A 16,802-nucleotide genomic window follows, 5' to 3' on the forward strand; every position below is an offset into this window, starting at 1 on the left:
TGTTGCCAGAGCCAGTTATCTACCCCTTATCATCCAGCAACCCTGCAGGAGCCCTCGCTAAAGGCAAAGGGAAGGAGCATCTGAGGCCATGGTTTCTGTGGCTCAGAAGACTGATTTCCCTTCATTTAAGGATTAATGTTTTTCACAGTTCTAAGGATGACTGCTCAAATGTTCTTAATCGTGTGTGTGCTTGCCTGATGGGAAATGTGCAAGAGCATTTGGGGACTGTGGCATTGGTACATGGCAAATGGCCATTAACAGAACAAACTCTGCCTCTGGCAGATTAACTTTGCCCAGAATCCTAGAGGCGTTTTTGTGTTGGTGGTGGCAGTGGGTTTATTTTAAAGTGAATTTATTTGATGAAGTAAAGGAAATTGAGAATATAATTTCAGAAGTTTTGTGAGGATGGAGTCCTTCTTCCCTGACGAGTGCACTTATTTTTCAGTTCTGCTTTCCCACTTCTGTTTGCCTAGGCATTGGCCTGCATCCTTTCATGTGTATTGCCTCTGATGTCTGACTCATTATGGCAACAGAAATGTTGATGCCAGACCCAGAAGCAGTACTTAAAAACCTGCTATTCTCTCTCCTTCAAGCTCAAAGCTAACCCAGTTTGTGGCAAATGAATGAAATGCAATCATTTGGCACCTTGTCCATGCATCAGTTTGGAAACATAGGACCTTTCTCCTCTGCCCTTCTGTGTCTTTTTCTATTTGACCAGGCTGCCACAAAGACCAGTAACTCTGGGGTGTGGAGTTTAATGATTGGAAAATAAATAACTGGTTTAGTGCATTCTCTCTTGTGTTGCCAAGCCTCTCCTCTCACCTCCTAGTATGTTTCCCATTGTCTCACATCCAGGATTAAAGAGATTCCTGGATTTAAAAGGGGAAGAACAATCATCCTTTATGTTTGGGATGAAGAATACTTAGCCTTTATGTTTGAAGTGGAGGATAAACGGATAAGGCAGGAAGAGAAGGGAAAGGTAGAACAGGACTTGAAAATTATTGCAGCCTGAAAACTCAAACACAGAAGTTAAGTGGCTACTCCCAAACACACTGTTTAAGAAATAATCCAGGTTTCATCTCTTTCTTCATGCTTTGTTTTGGAACATCATGTCGTCATGAATACCAGAGATTAGCAAGAGCTGGGCACTGTTTTACCCAAACATCAGCAAGAACACGTGGCTGAAAGCAGAGAAATTCCCCCACACATGGCTAGGGACAGCAGTCCTGGCAGGACTGCAGTGCTTGGTGCCACCTTTGGTAGAGCATCACAATTGCTGGGCGCCATGTGCTAAAGTGAGGAGCTGGAACCTCCTGAGGAGGCAGGCAGGGTTATAGAAAAATTAAGAAACTTGGAGAAAGAGGGGTAGAATCATCCTGTCTTTCCCACAGATATTACTGCTGTTTGTTCAGCTGTTTGTGTGGCCCCATAGGAACAAGAGAGCAGCCAGGGATTCTCCCAGAGAAGTGTGGGAAGTCATCTATCATGAGATGTAATCACAGCTCAGAGAGGAAGGGGTTTTTCTTTTCTCCTGCTTTGAAGCTGACAGCCATGCAGTGTTTTATTTCCTCCTATTTTCCACAGGATTGCAAAGGAGAAGAGATAAAGCAGAAGCAGGAGATTGTAGAAGGCATGTTCAGTGTAGCTTCAACTATCAGTTCAGTGTATTTTCTGCACCACTTTTCCCTGTCTTTCATCTTTCCAGTCTCTCCTAGCAGAAACACAGGAAGCAGTTAAGGCAGATGGGTATGTGATTCTGCTCATTCCCAAAGGAAGAACAGGTGGTGAGGGAAAGGGCATGGGAGAAAGCATGACATGATTTGGAGAGAGCGGAGGATGAATGAGGAGGGGAAGCATTGTCCAAGCTGGGACTGATGTGTAGCATTTCAGTCACCTGGGTGTGATGCACAAGGAAGAGGGGAAAAACTGAGGAGTTTATCTTAGAAGAGTAAGAAAGAAAAGTCTCAGGTCAAGGATAATTGTCAGCCAGATTTACCAGCTCAAGACTGGACTGTTGACAGTGGCATCAAAATTAAATTTCTAGTTTCTTTCAACTGGAGTGAACAAAGAGAAACTATTACATTTTGTACCCCTTTGAGAGTTGTAAATATGACAAATGAGAGAACCCTTGGTGTGCCTTAAAACAGAATTTTTGTTCACTTTCAGCCACCTTTGGGGCAAAGTGGTCCTATCTAATGAAGGTAACTGCAAGATATGTGCAGCTTGGAACCACTGTTTGGAGTCCTTATCAGGTGTCCCAGGAGAAATCCTCTCTGCAGGCACAGCAAATTTACTTAGGCTTCACCTGTGACTGCAGGAGTTTGTCTTGAGAGGAGGTTGCTGGAGGTTTTGAACAGAGCTGACCCAAGGCTCTAACAACACAGCAGCTGCTGAGGGCAGCAGATTGCCTTGAGGAGCACATCAGCTCTGGTTCCAAGTCTGTGTCATCTGTGCTAGAGCCCTAGAAAATGAAACTTGCTCCTGCTGCTGCCTTCACCAAGGCAGGGTCACTGCTGGGATGGAAAAGAGGCAAATCCCACCTCTTGCCAGCTGTGGGATGAAGGAAATCTGGTTCTGCAGCATCCTTTTATGCCTCTATTATATCTGTCCCCTCCCTTTTCTGTGTCAAATATGCTCTTTCCCTGAGCCTTGTCCACTCCTGCCCTTTACTAGGACAAGAATTCAAATTTAGTTGTGCTGCTGAGAATAATTCACCTCTTTTGGATATAGAGCTCATGAATATGCCTGCATGTGCCAAAGGGACATAAATGGATCAGGGCTACAGGAATGCTGCTACAGTGACTCTTTCTATCCACTGGGTCTGCTGATGGGGAGAACTGCAGGCAACCAGACCACATCTTCCTCTGTTAAATGCTCCTCTCAGCAAGATTTTGGAGAAATGCAGACTGATTGATAATAGGATGGCCTTAGGGCTCTAAGGGTTTGGCTAAATGCCAACAAACTTAGGGGGCACACAGGGATTGTTAGAGAAAAGCACAACCTGAACGGGAGTAATTTCAGCACTATTTAATGTCCTTTTGTGATACAGCTCCAGCTCCCCACCTTTTCCTGTTGTTCATTGTTGTTCCATCTTGGTTCACCCAGCCCAGCCCTGATATCCCAGTATCAAATGTTCTCTGATACAGCAGTGGCAGTGGTTCAAAAGGACCAAGACAGAATGCTAATGGAGTAAAGAGCCATCTGTTTGGTCTGGATTTCTGTGGGGTTTGGTTGGGGCTTTTTTTTTGGCAGGGGGGAAGTCTTTACTCAAGAGGAATGTCCATGGTGAAATTTTACTTCTCTCTGTTATGACTTTTAAGTTATAATGGGTCAGACTGATTGTCATGAGTCCAAGAAGAGTTCCCCTCAACATTGCTAATTTTGCTAATGTGGTGGTAGATTTTCTAGAGTTCTTGCTCTCTCCTAAGAAAATCTTCATGACTCTGAGCTCTGTATCCGCATTAAGGTCTCACATATATCATTAGGGCATAACAGCAGTCTTGGCATCCTTGCAGTTTACTGAGAATGTCCTTTAAAAATATAATAGTTAGTTGAATGATGGTTGATTTCACAGAGCAAGGGGACTTTCTATTTCTTCCATCAGGAAACCAAGCCAAATCTGTGATTCAGATTATTCTACCGGAAAGTTTTTAGCTCTTGTGCCCAGATTACTAATATTTTCCCCCAAGGTGTATGCATTTTGCAGCAAGCACAAACAGAGTGGCATGGATCACCAGAAGCTCTCAGATGACTGCAAACAGCTGAGACAGAATTCTCCTTTCCCCAGTCTATTTGCTAAGCCTTATTCTGTTGGCAGATTCAACAGAGTCAACCCAGGCAGTGTCAGCCCAGAACAGAAGGATGTTCTTCATGGCTGGATGCAAAGAGACAGGTGCAACCAGTGGTCTTAGATTCTCTTTTCTTGCTTTTGGAGTGTTTCTTGAAGTACTTTGCAGGATTAGGTAATAGGTGCTTTATAAGAAATAGGTAATTTCCACATGATAAAGGTTTGGTCTTCATTATCCAGCCAAGTGTCTTCAAACTGGTTATGCCAATACAATTAAATCTCTGCCCATTTCTGCATACTATTCTGTGATTTGGCAACATTTTACACACACTTGAGAGATACACTCTTTTAGCACTGTGTAAAACAATTGTGTCATCAAAGCCAGAAGTTTTATTAACTGTTTTTGATTGTTTTCTTATTTATATTAGTCGGTTTTCAGCTGAAGTGGTTTGTTCCTTTGGTTTATTTTTTTTTATTCCAGCTGAAGTTGTAGAACATTCACAACATTTCCTGTTTGTTTCATGTCCTTTCTGCAAAGCAGAAGAAATTGAGAGGAAAAATCCTCTCTCTGAGGTTAAAGTGAAGGATAAATTTTCATATGGGCAAGTGATAGCTTGCCTATTGTCTATTAAAGTAATCATTTATGCGTAGGACTTTGAGAAACTGGTATTGTAGGGCCAATATTTGCCACTTTTAATTTAAAATGTATTATTACTGATGTATTGTGTAGTCTGTAGTATTGTGTAGTCTGTAGTATTGAGGAATCTTGCCTAATACAAATACCACTTACATTCAAATTATGCTGGAAAATGTTGCTTTACATTTCTGAACCTTTTAAATGGTGAAAACTTTTCTTATTTCTTAATATCAGAATTTTTCTGTTGACCAGCAGATAACACACTATAAGCTTTCAGATACTACTCCACTAATTTAGCCAAAAATACTGAAAAAGTATTGGACTTATGTATATTTGTTGTTTTGAAACAGTCACCCAGCCCTAGGGAAAGCTTAAGAGATGGAGCAGTCCTTCAGAGAGCATGAACAAAACCAGAATTCAGCAGCCTTTACCTCAGGTGGGCTTTTCAGCAGCCCAGAGAAGGGAGGTAGTGGCATTTGTCCATGGTACTAGGGAGAAGCTTCATGAAAGCTCAGAGTTCATGGACAGAAAGTATAAAGAAATTAAGATCCGGCAAAATTCCCCAATGTGGAGGTAGTTTGTACCTTCTGTGTGTGTCTGGTACTACTGCAGGGAGCTGGAATTCTCAACATGACTTCCTAGAGTAGTACCAGGCTTCTTGGACTTCACAGAGCTTAAGAGCCAGGCAGACAGAGACCCCTGCAAGGGTTGGACTAGGTCTGCTGAGCAGCCAAAAGGCCTCTGGGTTTGTATCCTCCATACAACAGAATTTCAGCAACCCCAGTAAGTGGGAATGATTATACAAGTCCTGGGTGGACAGGCTGGCCCATGAGCATCCCACCATGAGCTTCTGGCATGATATAGCTTCAGAATCCTTTTCCTGTATGATTTGGATGTGATCAAAGCAGTCAGGTTCAAACAGATTTCCTGTCTGTGGATGCTAATCAGTGCTGCTGACCTCAGTAGGACATCAGGAGTTTTCTAGTTTATTCAGCTGCATGTGGGGTTCTCCCTACCCATCCCTAATTAGCCCAGGCACTAGTGGCCAAACTGGAATTCAGTAGCCAAAATCCTGTCCCTCTCTATATGGGATCTGACAAACTCATTTGAAGCAATGGGTTAACAAAATTAATCTACAACTTCCTTTGAAATACAGTGCCTGCCCCCCAAAAATTAAAATTGTTCCAGGTACTTTGATCCATTTAGCTTTACAAACAAAGCTCCTAGAATTCTGCCTCTACACTTTAGATATGACTGGCATTCCTAAGTACTTAAACTCCACTACTTTCGGATTGAATAAAACTAGTTCTTAGAGAATATTATGAAACATTTTAGTGTAAGCCAAGCCCAAGATATCTTGCTGGACAAAAGAAAAGGTTGAAAATTTGGGAACTCCAGTGAAAACAGAGGAACTAAGTTGATTAAATGCTCCATCTGGAGTTGTGCGGAACGATCCAAGGATAACTGCTGAAATAGTAGGAGATTTTGGTAAAGTATCCAGAAAGTCATATCTAGCTAGTCTTAAGGGAAAGAAAAAAGTGGTACAGAAAATGTAAACCATAGAAAGAATGTATTTCCCTTCACTCTACTACTGTGTGCCAGAATGAGCGAAGGTCAGCTGTTCAGAAGAACACTGTGTTCACTAACTCTAATTTAATTATCTACATAAGCAGCCATGTTTGCAAATGGCTAAGGACCAAGCAGCTCCCATGGAAACCGTATCAGGTGCAAGCCTATTTAAAAGTACAGCTGGCTTAAATACCTATACAACCATTTTTGAGTGCAGAGACCTTCTGATAATCAGAACAAAAAAAAGTTTGTGGTTCTGAGAACTCAAAGAAATCTGGATATGAACTTCTTGAAGTAGTTCTTTGTGATTCTCTGACTCTTCTACACATATTGCCAAAGAGGTAGCAAAACTGGCTTGTGTGTAGGATTTGGATGGTGATTTTTTGATGAAGAAATTATGTAAGGCAAAAAAGTTAGTAATTTAGAGACTTGTCCAGAAAACCAATTCAAGTTAGCAGCTCAGTTCTCAAGGCAATTTTATCTCGGAAATCCCAGGAGTTCCAACCACCAGCGTTCAGAATAAAATCTTAATCATATCCTAAAATCACAGGGATTTCTTCTTTCTAAAATTGCAAAACTGTGGCTCGCCTCCTGATTTCCAAGTATTTACAGAGAAGTAATTCAAGCTTTCAAAGTTGTCTGCCAAAGACTAATTTCAAACCTCTCAGTTCCAGCATATTGAAAAGGAAACTCCAACCAAGTATCATGAGGCTCTGAGATTTGGCAACCCTGCCATCAAGATGCTACTGTTGAGGCCAAGTCCATAGGAATGGCCTTGAAAGAAAGACCCTATTATCTCTCACCAGCTCTTCCAACTCTCCATCCCCCAAGAAACTCTCAATTGGAATAGGATGCTGGGCTGTTTGCAAAGAGATTAAATTGTTCACAGCTGCTTGGGAATTAACAAACTTCCTCCTCTTTCCAGCGTATTTCTGAGCCAGGTGTAGGATACCGTGTGAGGTTCTTGTAGGACCTGGAGTTGGCACAAAGAACAACGTTTTCAAGTCTGCACATATATCTGAGTTACCAGGGCTCAATAATAATTTTCTGGCAGATTAGTCTTGCCCTACAGCAGGTTTCTATGATCACTAAAGCCAGAATGAAAGCAATGGGTCTGGATTTCACACTTTATATCCTTCCACGCTGAAGCTTTGATTTTAAACACTGCTTTATTTTTTTTTCTCTCTTTTGACACTGATCTGCAAGAACAAGTGTGACAATTCACAGGTAAACAGCAGAGTAAACTGAAGGAACAGGTCCGTAACAGACCAAGTGACACACTCATAACTTGAAGGAAATTACTCAGAATAACTCGATAAACCTTTGCCAAGATTGCTAAGGGAGAGATCAAGCACTGCAAATTGCAAATGTGACCTTGTTTTGTCCAAGGCAAAGGAAGAGCTTGTAATTTTTCTCTTGCTTATTTTAACAATACTCATTTCTACTAAAAGCAGAGTCTTTACTAGCAAATAACTACCTGCTTGTAGTTGTATAATTCATGAATGTGCAAAGTCTTGGCTCTAGGATTTTTTAGATTATTTTAATTTATTTGATGATACCTTTTGTTCTGTAAAAAGAAATTGAGTTTTAGCCTTGATCTTCAAATAAGAAAACTTTGGTTCATGCCCAGCTTAACCTTTCATAGATAGAAAAAAACAAGGCTATTCAAAGCACAGTACAATTCAGGGCAGGACAAAAAAGCTCTGCAGTTAAGGATTCTCAGCAGTTGCAGAAGTGGTTTGTTGGGGTGTTTTTAATGCCAGACTCTTACAAAATACTGATGCTTACCAGATACTAGAAGGTATTTTTCATCTATTTTATTACCTGATGCTGTAAAAAGAGAGATATATCCAATACATCCAGTCTTTTCACTAAACTTTATCAATTTTCTTTTTGCTTTCTCTGAATCATTTCGGGTTTTCTATTTTTCCAGGCTTTACTCTCTATAACTTAAAATGCAGCAAAATGCAGGTGCAAACTGCAAAGAGACCTGAAAGGTCCTTTATGGCCTCTGGCTTTAAACCTCAACTGAAAGTCCTGACAGTATCCTGAGGCTTTTCCCCCAGTTTCATTTGAAGATAGATACAGTGGGAACATTTAATTAATGCAAGTGGTTTTGCATAAAGGACTTCCCTTATTTTTAAATATTCTACCATTTTTTTCTTGGTATGAATTAAACCATGCTGATAAAGGAGGTGCTAGGGTCTGGCAGTAAACATTGCAATACTTTTTTTATCCCAGCACTCTTCTTTCAAATGACCTATGAATTTATTCCCTTCTACTCGAATGCTGCTTTACAAGTTAGTGTAACTTAAAATTCAACAGCAGTGGAAAGGTGGGTCTGGGTGACAGCCTGAGCAGGGCTCTGGCACTGTTTAACAGTGTGTATACACCCTCTGTGGGCTTCCTTTGAACTCACACAATTCTAAAGTTGCTTAAATTGGGGTTGTGTCAACCCAGCTGAGATAACTCAATTGAGAAGAGAAAATCCAAGAAGACAGACCATTGGTACTGGGGTTTTTGCTACATAAATACCTGAAAGGGAATTTTCAAATTCATGATGACACAGACATAATACTGGTGGAAAAGGGGAATAATCAGTTTATTTCAGTCACTAAATCAAAACAAAAGTATATTGACAGTGAATTCATTCCATAAAGAGGCTTTAAAGCCACTAGTTGACGGTCAAAAGAAGATTCCCTTTTCCATGCTGGGCTCTAGGCCAGCTGTTGTCCTGTCCCTTGGGGACCCCATGCTCTGAGAAAAGCCTGGTATGAATAAGTTGCATGGGGTATAAAGCTCTACCTCTGGTCCTGTGCAGGAATCAGTGTTCAGCACACCTCATGGCAACACAGAAGCTTTGGGTCATGCAATGGGGATGGTGAAAGCAACCAAGATAAAATCCATATGGGACAGAAACAAGTGGGAAAGTGCACTTTTTCAGAGTCTCATGTTATTACATTCTTGTTTGGATTCGGGCTTTTTCCCCCTTTTTTCTTAAAGCAATGTTTAAGGAGTTTTCTTAGCCAGACCTTGTTATCATATAACGAGTTGTCCCTCCCTGCATTTGTAGACCTCATCCAGCCCAGTGTGACTTCCAGCCGGAACTCATAGTCCAAAATAAACTTTTACTGGAAGATTATGATCAGAAAATAGGATTTCTAGAACTCCATATTGTTGTAGTGTGTTGTTAAGTTTATTGTATTACTCCCCCATTTTATGTATTGTTTCCCCATATCCAATACAGCATAAAGTTATGCTCTATTACATAGTACTTAAAACACTGTATGAAGTAAAAACTTGTACTTAGACCTACAACACCCATAAGCTTTGTGGTTTCACAGGGATCCCTCTCTTTGGAGCTCCCTTTCTTGAGTTACTGGCTATGTCCTTCTAAATTTCCCTCACCTTCATGTAGAATGTATGGACTCGGTTGAGAAGGAATAAAAACTAACCAGTTATCAGCCTGGGTAGAAAGAGCTTTTTCTGCCTCCATGGAGAGCAAACTTTGTGCCACTAACACACCAGGTTGCTTGGTGTCAGTAGTTCACAGAAATGATCAGACAACCACTACAGCAACTTTAACCAGCTACCACTGTGTCACACAGACCAGCCAATTTGTTTCAAGTGCCTCAACACCAGAGAAGCAAAGACAAACACAAACTGAAATACAGCTAAATAAAAGCATTAATATATCTCCTGGCAACTTACCTCCAGCACATTTTAAAAGACCTTTAAAACCTTTATGCAGCACAATGCAATTTATTACCTGCCTCTCTCCAAGCTGTCTGACAACATAGCTCTTCCATATTTTTGGAAGCAAAAGTGCTCCAGCTGCTTGACACTGAAAATAAAGGTGATTTGCAAAGTCTTGCCTTTTAGTTTGCCAAGCACTGAATGTGTGCTTTCTTGCAAAGATGATGGCTTGGGTTTTCTCTGGTTTATTTTGAAAATAAAGCAATTGGGAAACAAATCGAGGTCTCAGTAGCAGAAATATTGCTTTTGTAAAAGGATAAAAAAAAAAAAAACAAACAAAAAAAAGCCGTGAGTAACGGCAAATACCTGCAGGGGGAAAAAAATAAAATAGAAGTGTACTGGGGAAATAGGCTTTCAATTGGCATTGGGGAGCTTCACAAGGGGGCTGGCTTGATGCTGCCTTCACCTTTCATAAGGTTTGGCTGCTAGCTGGTGCTTTGATATGTGCAACTACTACTAACATTTCATAATATGACAATCCAAGAGGTGAAATAGCTTTTGTATTTTAAAATCCATTAAGAACAGCTGCAACTTAGTGCTGATGGATACATCCTCACTTTACTAAATCACTGTCTCCTTTGTTGAGTTATATGAAGCTGTTTCATTGCCACGCAGATGGGAGATGCTAAAAAAAAATAAAAGAAAAAAATTAAATAAAGGAGATTTAAAATCTGTTATAGCACACTACATGTTAGCTATAGCTGTCCCTAGTATGAAGAAGTAATGAAACAACTAGAAATATCATATACAAAAATAAAAGAGTAAAATAAAAACAGAATTAGCATTTGAAGTGACAGTTCTGAAATGCTAAAAAAGCTTATCTCAAAACTGCATGTTTCTGGGTGGGAGAAAGATTTCTAGGACATGCTTTTTCCCTAAGTGAATTTTCCAAGAGTCCCAAGTGTTATTTGCCTTCTAGTTCTGTAGTGTCAATATGGATTTCTCATACCAATTTCCACATAGCCTGCCCCTACAGTGAAAACATCTTGTGTTTAGAAAACGTATTACGACATTTAAAAATGTTTATTGTATTTAACAGTAAAAGTGTATGTGGAGAAAAAGTTATTTTCTTTAAAAAATGCCTGGTGGCCAGCATTAGGGTTAACCCACAAGCTTGTCTTAAGCAGTGTTTTTTAAATAAACTTTTCTAGATGCCTAGACAGGATCCTAAGAAGCAAACGGACCCGATGGTTGTTCTTTGCTTGTTGGCTTTTGGGGTATTCCAGTTTAGTTCCTCGTGAAGCCTCATGATGAAACACCTACCAAGGCTCACCGAAGCATGAAGGTTTAGGTGGCTGTAACGAAATAACCACTTACAGAGGCTACGGGAGAAGAAGGTTTTGTTAGTCTGAAGGAGAATTGGGCTGTGGAAAGCTTTAGCACAATAGCCGATTGTCAAAGAACACTGCTCTAGCAAGCTCTCTGCTTGCCAGGGGCGAGCCCAGGGGCAAGAGCAGCTTAAAAAAGAAGTGAAGAAAGACCTGAAACTATTTGCTAATGTGGTAACAAGCGCTACCTTTATTATGAACCAACTGACTCATGGAGGAGGTTGTTTTGGTTTTTAAACTGGCATGCTCATTCCGTGGTAGATGAACTGATCTCCAAGTCCTCGTAAGGATAATCCATGGTGAGGCCAGTCCATGATTAGAGTTCCGTGGGTATCACATCTTCTTTACTGACAGCAGTAATAAAATGTATTCTCCAAGTGCGGACAGGACCTATTTGATAATCAGCCTCAAACCTTGAGTCCTAGGGGAGAATGCAGAATGCTGTCTGTGCCTGCACGGAGCTCTCAGCAGGATAAACCTCTGATTAGTGACGTGGAGGGTGGAGTGGATGTAAGTTTAATGTTATGTGCCAGCTCACATTAGACAACCTTGTGCAACTCTGTCAGTTTTGGAATGCAGTTCGATTACCTTATCTAACTGGAGAGCTTGAACAATAGGATTTAAACTTCTGAAATACAACTGACTAGGCTAAATGCTATTTTTAGGAACATAGATAGGTAAGTTAACATATATGTATATGATTAACTTACCTATTTGCATATAGATTATACAGGTATATAACTTATGCATGTGTCTTCCCAGTTACGGGCACCTGCAGCACTGTGAGCACCTCACTTGCTACTCTCTAAATTCCCCCTGGCTGCTGAGGTGCTTCCAGTTGATGTGTGTAATACGGATGCTCCGTATACATTTTTCCCCTCCAACCTCACTGCAAGTTCTTTATGTCCTTTATACTTAGTATTCGTATACTGGGCTGCATATTCATCTGCAAGTCTGTCAACACAGTTCACCTCCCGCAATCAGAAAATGGTGATTAAATGAACATCCAAGTACAGAAGCTGTCAACCTCGTGTTCATCTTTTTTAAAGTTTAAAAAAAAAAAAAATCAATTACCTTTTGCACTCATATGCCTCTAAAAAGGTCTTTAAAAAAAAAGTTTCTTCCACGATCGTAAAACAAAATCAAAGGTCAATGCCGATCACATAATTTTTAGCATTTCCAGAAACAATAAAGAAAAATCATGTCTGTAAAAAAAGTTTATGCTGCAAACCCTGCAGTTCTCTGTCTTCTAGGGTGGGTTGTAATAGCTCCTAAAAGGAGCTTGTCTGGGGAATTTAGCTTTTAACCACAACAAGGTACTGTTTGTTTTAGCTATCTGTTTCAGCATTTGGTCCATCTCATGGGACGGTCTTTGAGACTTTGTTTCAGGATTAGGTTACAGATAGAGTATGACAAGGAAAGGGAAAAAAACATCCTTATTTATATCCTCTTACGTGCATAGGGAAAAAAACGCAGAATTTTATATATGTGCCATCGACCTGAGAGGGAACATAATCCGCTCTCAAACAACAGAGTGAGCACAACTTCTGTAGTGCGTGCAACAACTTTGACCTCCGTGTAATTACTCCAGGCTTACATCAATATAACAGTGCCGGCTTTCTTTCAATTATTTCCCGGGAGTGGCAGGCTCTCTTCCCGCAACGCTTATTTATTTCGAATTGGCCTAATTTGCTCAACAATTTGCACATCCCTTCTTTGGCATCCCACGTTTTCCCGGACGGCGGGAGCTGGGGCTGTCGGGGCCGCCCCGTCCGTGGCCGTCGGTCCCTGCCCCGGGGGAGCGGACACGGAGCTCGGCACCGCCCGGCACCGGCGGGCACCGGGCCCTCCCGAGGGAAACACCGCGGCCGGGGCCCGGCGCTGAGCGATTCCTACGGATGAGTAAGCAGCAAATGTGGTAACTCATGCCAACAGCTCTGCAATTAGGGCTATAATTTCAGGTGTAGCCAGCAGTCGCAATGAATATTTATTTCATCGTACCGAATAAAAGAAATGGCCCGGTTAAATAGCACGGGGAGTTCTGTGGGGTCCTTTGCTTTGGAGAGTCGGGGGGCTACCAGCGGGGACCCCCCTCGTCCCGAGTGGGACAGGCTCCCTCTCCCTGCGGCAGGCTCATGCCCTGGTTCCTGCCCGAGCCCAGCCCGGCCCGGTCCCTTCCCGAGCAGGGAGGGTGAGGAAGGCGCGTGCAGCAGCCGCCTTCCCGGGGCACAGCCGGGCGGGGGGCGCGGGCGGCGGGGGCAGGGCTGAGCGGGGCTCCGCGCCCCCCGCCTGCGCTGCGCCGCTCCGGGGCTGCCCTCTGCGAAAACACCCGCGAAGTGTCGGGTGGTGCTGGGTCCGGCGGCTCCGCGCCCCGGCGCGGTGGCGGGAGCCCCCTCGGGTTTTGCTCCGTCTCGGAGGAGGGTAGCGGAGGAAGAGCGCGGCGGGCGCGGTGGGAGGCAGCGGCGGCACGGGGGGGGCCGAGGCCCCTCCGGCTGCCCTGAGGTCTGCAGCCCCGGCGAGCAGGAGGGCGGCCCGGAGCGCCCGTCAGCCCCCGAGCCCTCATTGCTCCCTCTCCGCAGCCAGCCTCGCCGGGGCTCCCGCCAGCCAAGCGAGCGCCGCGGCCACCGACTGGCTGTTCCCGGGCGGACTGCAAACCGCACGGATGCAATGCCCCGAGCGCCCGTCTCCTCCCGAGCCCCTGGACCGAAATCCGGGCGCCCGATTAAAGGTGCGAGGTCGGCGGCAGCGATGTCGCGGCAGCGCGGCAGGCGGGGAACGGGGCCGGCTCCTCCGCCCGCTCCCCGGCAGCATCCTATCGAGGTCTGAGCCGTGCTGCGGACAGGCACAGCCCGAGCCTTTTCTGTGGGGGGGTTTGGGTTTCGTTTGGGTTTTTGTTTGATTTTTCTTTTCTTCGCTTTGCGGGGTTTCTTTTTTTTTTTTTTTTTTTTCCTTTTTGGTCTGTGTTTAAGTTACTGTGGAATGAGGAGGTGCGAGGCGTCGTAGCAGCTCGGTGGCGGTCCGTCCCTACCGAAAGAGCCGCTCCACAGGCGGAGTGCTTTCTGTTTCGGGGATGGGGAGGTGGGACGGGCGCCGGGGGTGGCGGGGGAGCCTCCGGGCCGGGGCGCACCTGCCCGGCGGGTCCCCCCCGCTCCCGGCGCCCGTCAGCGTTGCTCGACGGGACGGACCCGAGGTGAGCGGCGGGCGCGGTAAGTAGCGCTCCCTTCCCCGCGGTACCCCCTCAGCGCGACTCAGCCTCCTCCCCATCCATGCCAGCCTCTCCCGCCCCTTCCCCGCCGCCGCCAGTGGGAGCGCGGCCCCTTTAAGAGCCCGGCTTTGCCTCCCGGTAGCTGAAGGTCATTAAAACACAAAAGCGCTCCAGCGCTGCGGTCCAATATAGCGCATGCGCCCTGCCCGAGGACTGGCAGGGAGACGGCAATATGGCGAGAATGCCTGGCAGCGGCGGCGGCGGCGGAGAGTGGAGCGGCGGCGGCGGAGGGGGCGGCGGACGCGGCGGAGGCGGCGGGAACAATGCGGGGGACCGGCCGTCCGGCCGCGGCGTCGCCCCCCGCCCGCACCGCTACTGCAGCGCCGGCGAGGAGGAGGAGGGCGAGGAGGAGGATGAGATCCAGGAGGTGCAGATAACGGGGGACGAGGAGGAGGAGGACGGAGCCGATGGGGGGCTGCTGCTGGACGAGGAGGAGGAGGAAGAGGAGATGGGTCTGGAGTGGGACGGCGAGGAGGAGACGGAGCCGCTGCCGCCCGCCCCGGGCCGTACGCCGGGCGGCGGCAGCAGCGGCGTCGGGGCTGCCCCGGGGGGCGCCGCGGCGGCTGCCCCGGGGGGCGGCGGCGGCGGCGGCCCCGGGGGGGCGGCGGAGGACGCGGAGCTGGAGGCGGCCCTGCTGCTGCAGCGGCCGGAGCGGGCGCGGCTGAGCGAAAACACGCGGCTGGCCACCCGCTACGCCGTGCGCATCTTCCGCGAGTACCTGAGCGAGAAGGCGCAGAGCCCCGACTTCGAGACCATGGACAAGGGGGCGCTCTGCCGGGTCCTGCGCTCCTTCTACGCCGAGGCGCGCTCCAAGAGCGGGCAGCTCTACTCCAAGTCCTCCCTCATCAGCATCCGCAGCTCCCTCAACCGCTACCTCAACGAGCCGCCCTACTGCCGCACCCTCGACCTCACCAAGGACCCCGAGCTGCGCGCCGCCAACCTCACCCTGGCCGCTGTCATCCGCAAGCTGGAGGAGCAGGGCGCCGGGCCAGTGGTGCAGAAGCAGGCCATCACCCGCGCCGACCTCCGCAAGCTCTACACGTGCAGCGTCTTCAGCACCCAGAGCCCCTTCGGGCTCCTCAACAAGGTCTGGTTTGAGACCTGCATGTACTTCTGCACCCGCGGCCGGGAGAACCAGCGGGAGCTGGAGGAGGACTCGTTTGGGCTGGCCGTGGATGAGGACGGACGCAAGTTCGTCTACTTCAAGGCGCTGGGGCCCTACCACAAGTCGCGCTCGTCCTCCTGGAGCAAGAAGCGGGCGGAGAGCAGCGACGAGGAGAACCTGCCTCGCATGTATGAGACTGGCACAGAGTTCTGCCCCTATGCCAGCTTTGTCAAGTACCTCTCCAAGCGCAACCCTCTCTGCAAGGCCTTCTTCCAGCGCCCGCGGGACCACTGCAGCGAGGGGGACATCACCTGGTACGAGAACAAGGCCATCGGGAAGAACCTCCTGGGTACCCGCATGCAGATGCTCTCCAAGGCGGCCAAGCTCTCCAAGACCTACACCAACCACTGCATTGGTGCCGTCTCCATTGCCACCCTCAACAGTATCGCTGGCATTGGCACCAAGCTGGGAGGACTGCAGCCAACCCAGCACCACCACCCCCCTCCCCACCACCACCACCTCCTCCACCACCCCGCTGGCGGGGGCTGCTACACCCCTGCCGCCCTCAATGGTGGGCCTCGGCCGCGGCCGCCCGCTGCCAACCCCTACGTGCTGCCCAAAGACGGGGACGCTGCGCCGGTGAAAGCAGAAGCGGCCGCAGTGGCCCCGGCCAAGCGGGCGCTCTACGAGGCCGTGTTCCCGGCAGGGGCTGCGGCCGGCGGCGATGCCTGTGGGCCCTCTGCCTCCCCAAAAAGACTCTGCCGCCGCCCCGCCGAGCCCCTGGATGCCGCTGCACCCGCCGTGGTGGTGGTCTCAGTGAAACACGACCCCTTGCCTCACCTCCTCCCCGAAGCAAACGGGCACAGAAGCACCACCTCACCCACAGTAGTTTCACCTGCTATTGTTACCCCCACACAGGTAACCGGAAAAAGAAAAAGGAAAAAAAAAAAAGAGAAAAAAAGTGGCAGCCCCTCACCCTGCCCCACATAGTCTGCACTGCCCCCCTCCTTTCTTGCCCCAAGGCTGGGCACTCAGGCACACTGCCAGCACTGGGGTGGCTCTTGGGTCACGCTCACTCTTCAGGCACCCAGAGAGCCCAGACGTGAGTTATCCAACTTACTTGCCCTCCGCAGTCTCTTCATGCCCTGCCACTGGTCCAGTGGCCACTCACTGTGTGCCTGGGTGTTGGACTTGACTGGTGCCTGGGTGCTGCCGTGCTCCCCCTCAGTGGCAGCACTGACAGCTCAGCCCTATGGGCTCCACTTTTCTTCCTTTTTAGTTCTTTCCCCGCTCTTTTATTTCTCTTTTTGCGGAAGATGTCGAATCGGGCCAGAACAGTAGATAGGGGCATCAGG

At 47.0% G+C, this 16,802-nt stretch overlaps 1 protein-coding gene across 1 annotated transcript in view; it reads left to right on the top strand.

Moving 5' to 3' along the window:
• Nucleotides 1-13,637: 13,637 nt before the first annotated feature.
• KCTD1 (potassium channel tetramerization domain containing 1) overlaps nucleotides 13,638-16,802 on the top strand; it is a 67,911-nt gene continuing 64,746 nt past the window's right edge. Inside the window, exon 1 of the mRNA XM_054284801.1 lies at nucleotides 13,638-13,805. Coding sequence (XP_054140776.1) covers nucleotides 13,740-13,805 — 66 coding nt within the window. The 5' untranslated portion in view covers nucleotides 13,638-13,739. The remainder of the gene's footprint in view (nucleotides 13,806-16,802) is intronic.

Source organism: Melozone crissalis, unplaced genomic scaffold, assembly GCF_028551555.1.
Source record: "Melozone crissalis strain CALT ecotype California unplaced genomic scaffold, PUWL_Pcris_2 ptg000042l_1, whole genome shotgun sequence".
In the NCBI taxonomy this organism is placed as follows: domain Eukaryota; kingdom Metazoa; phylum Chordata; class Aves; order Passeriformes; family Passerellidae; genus Melozone; species Melozone crissalis.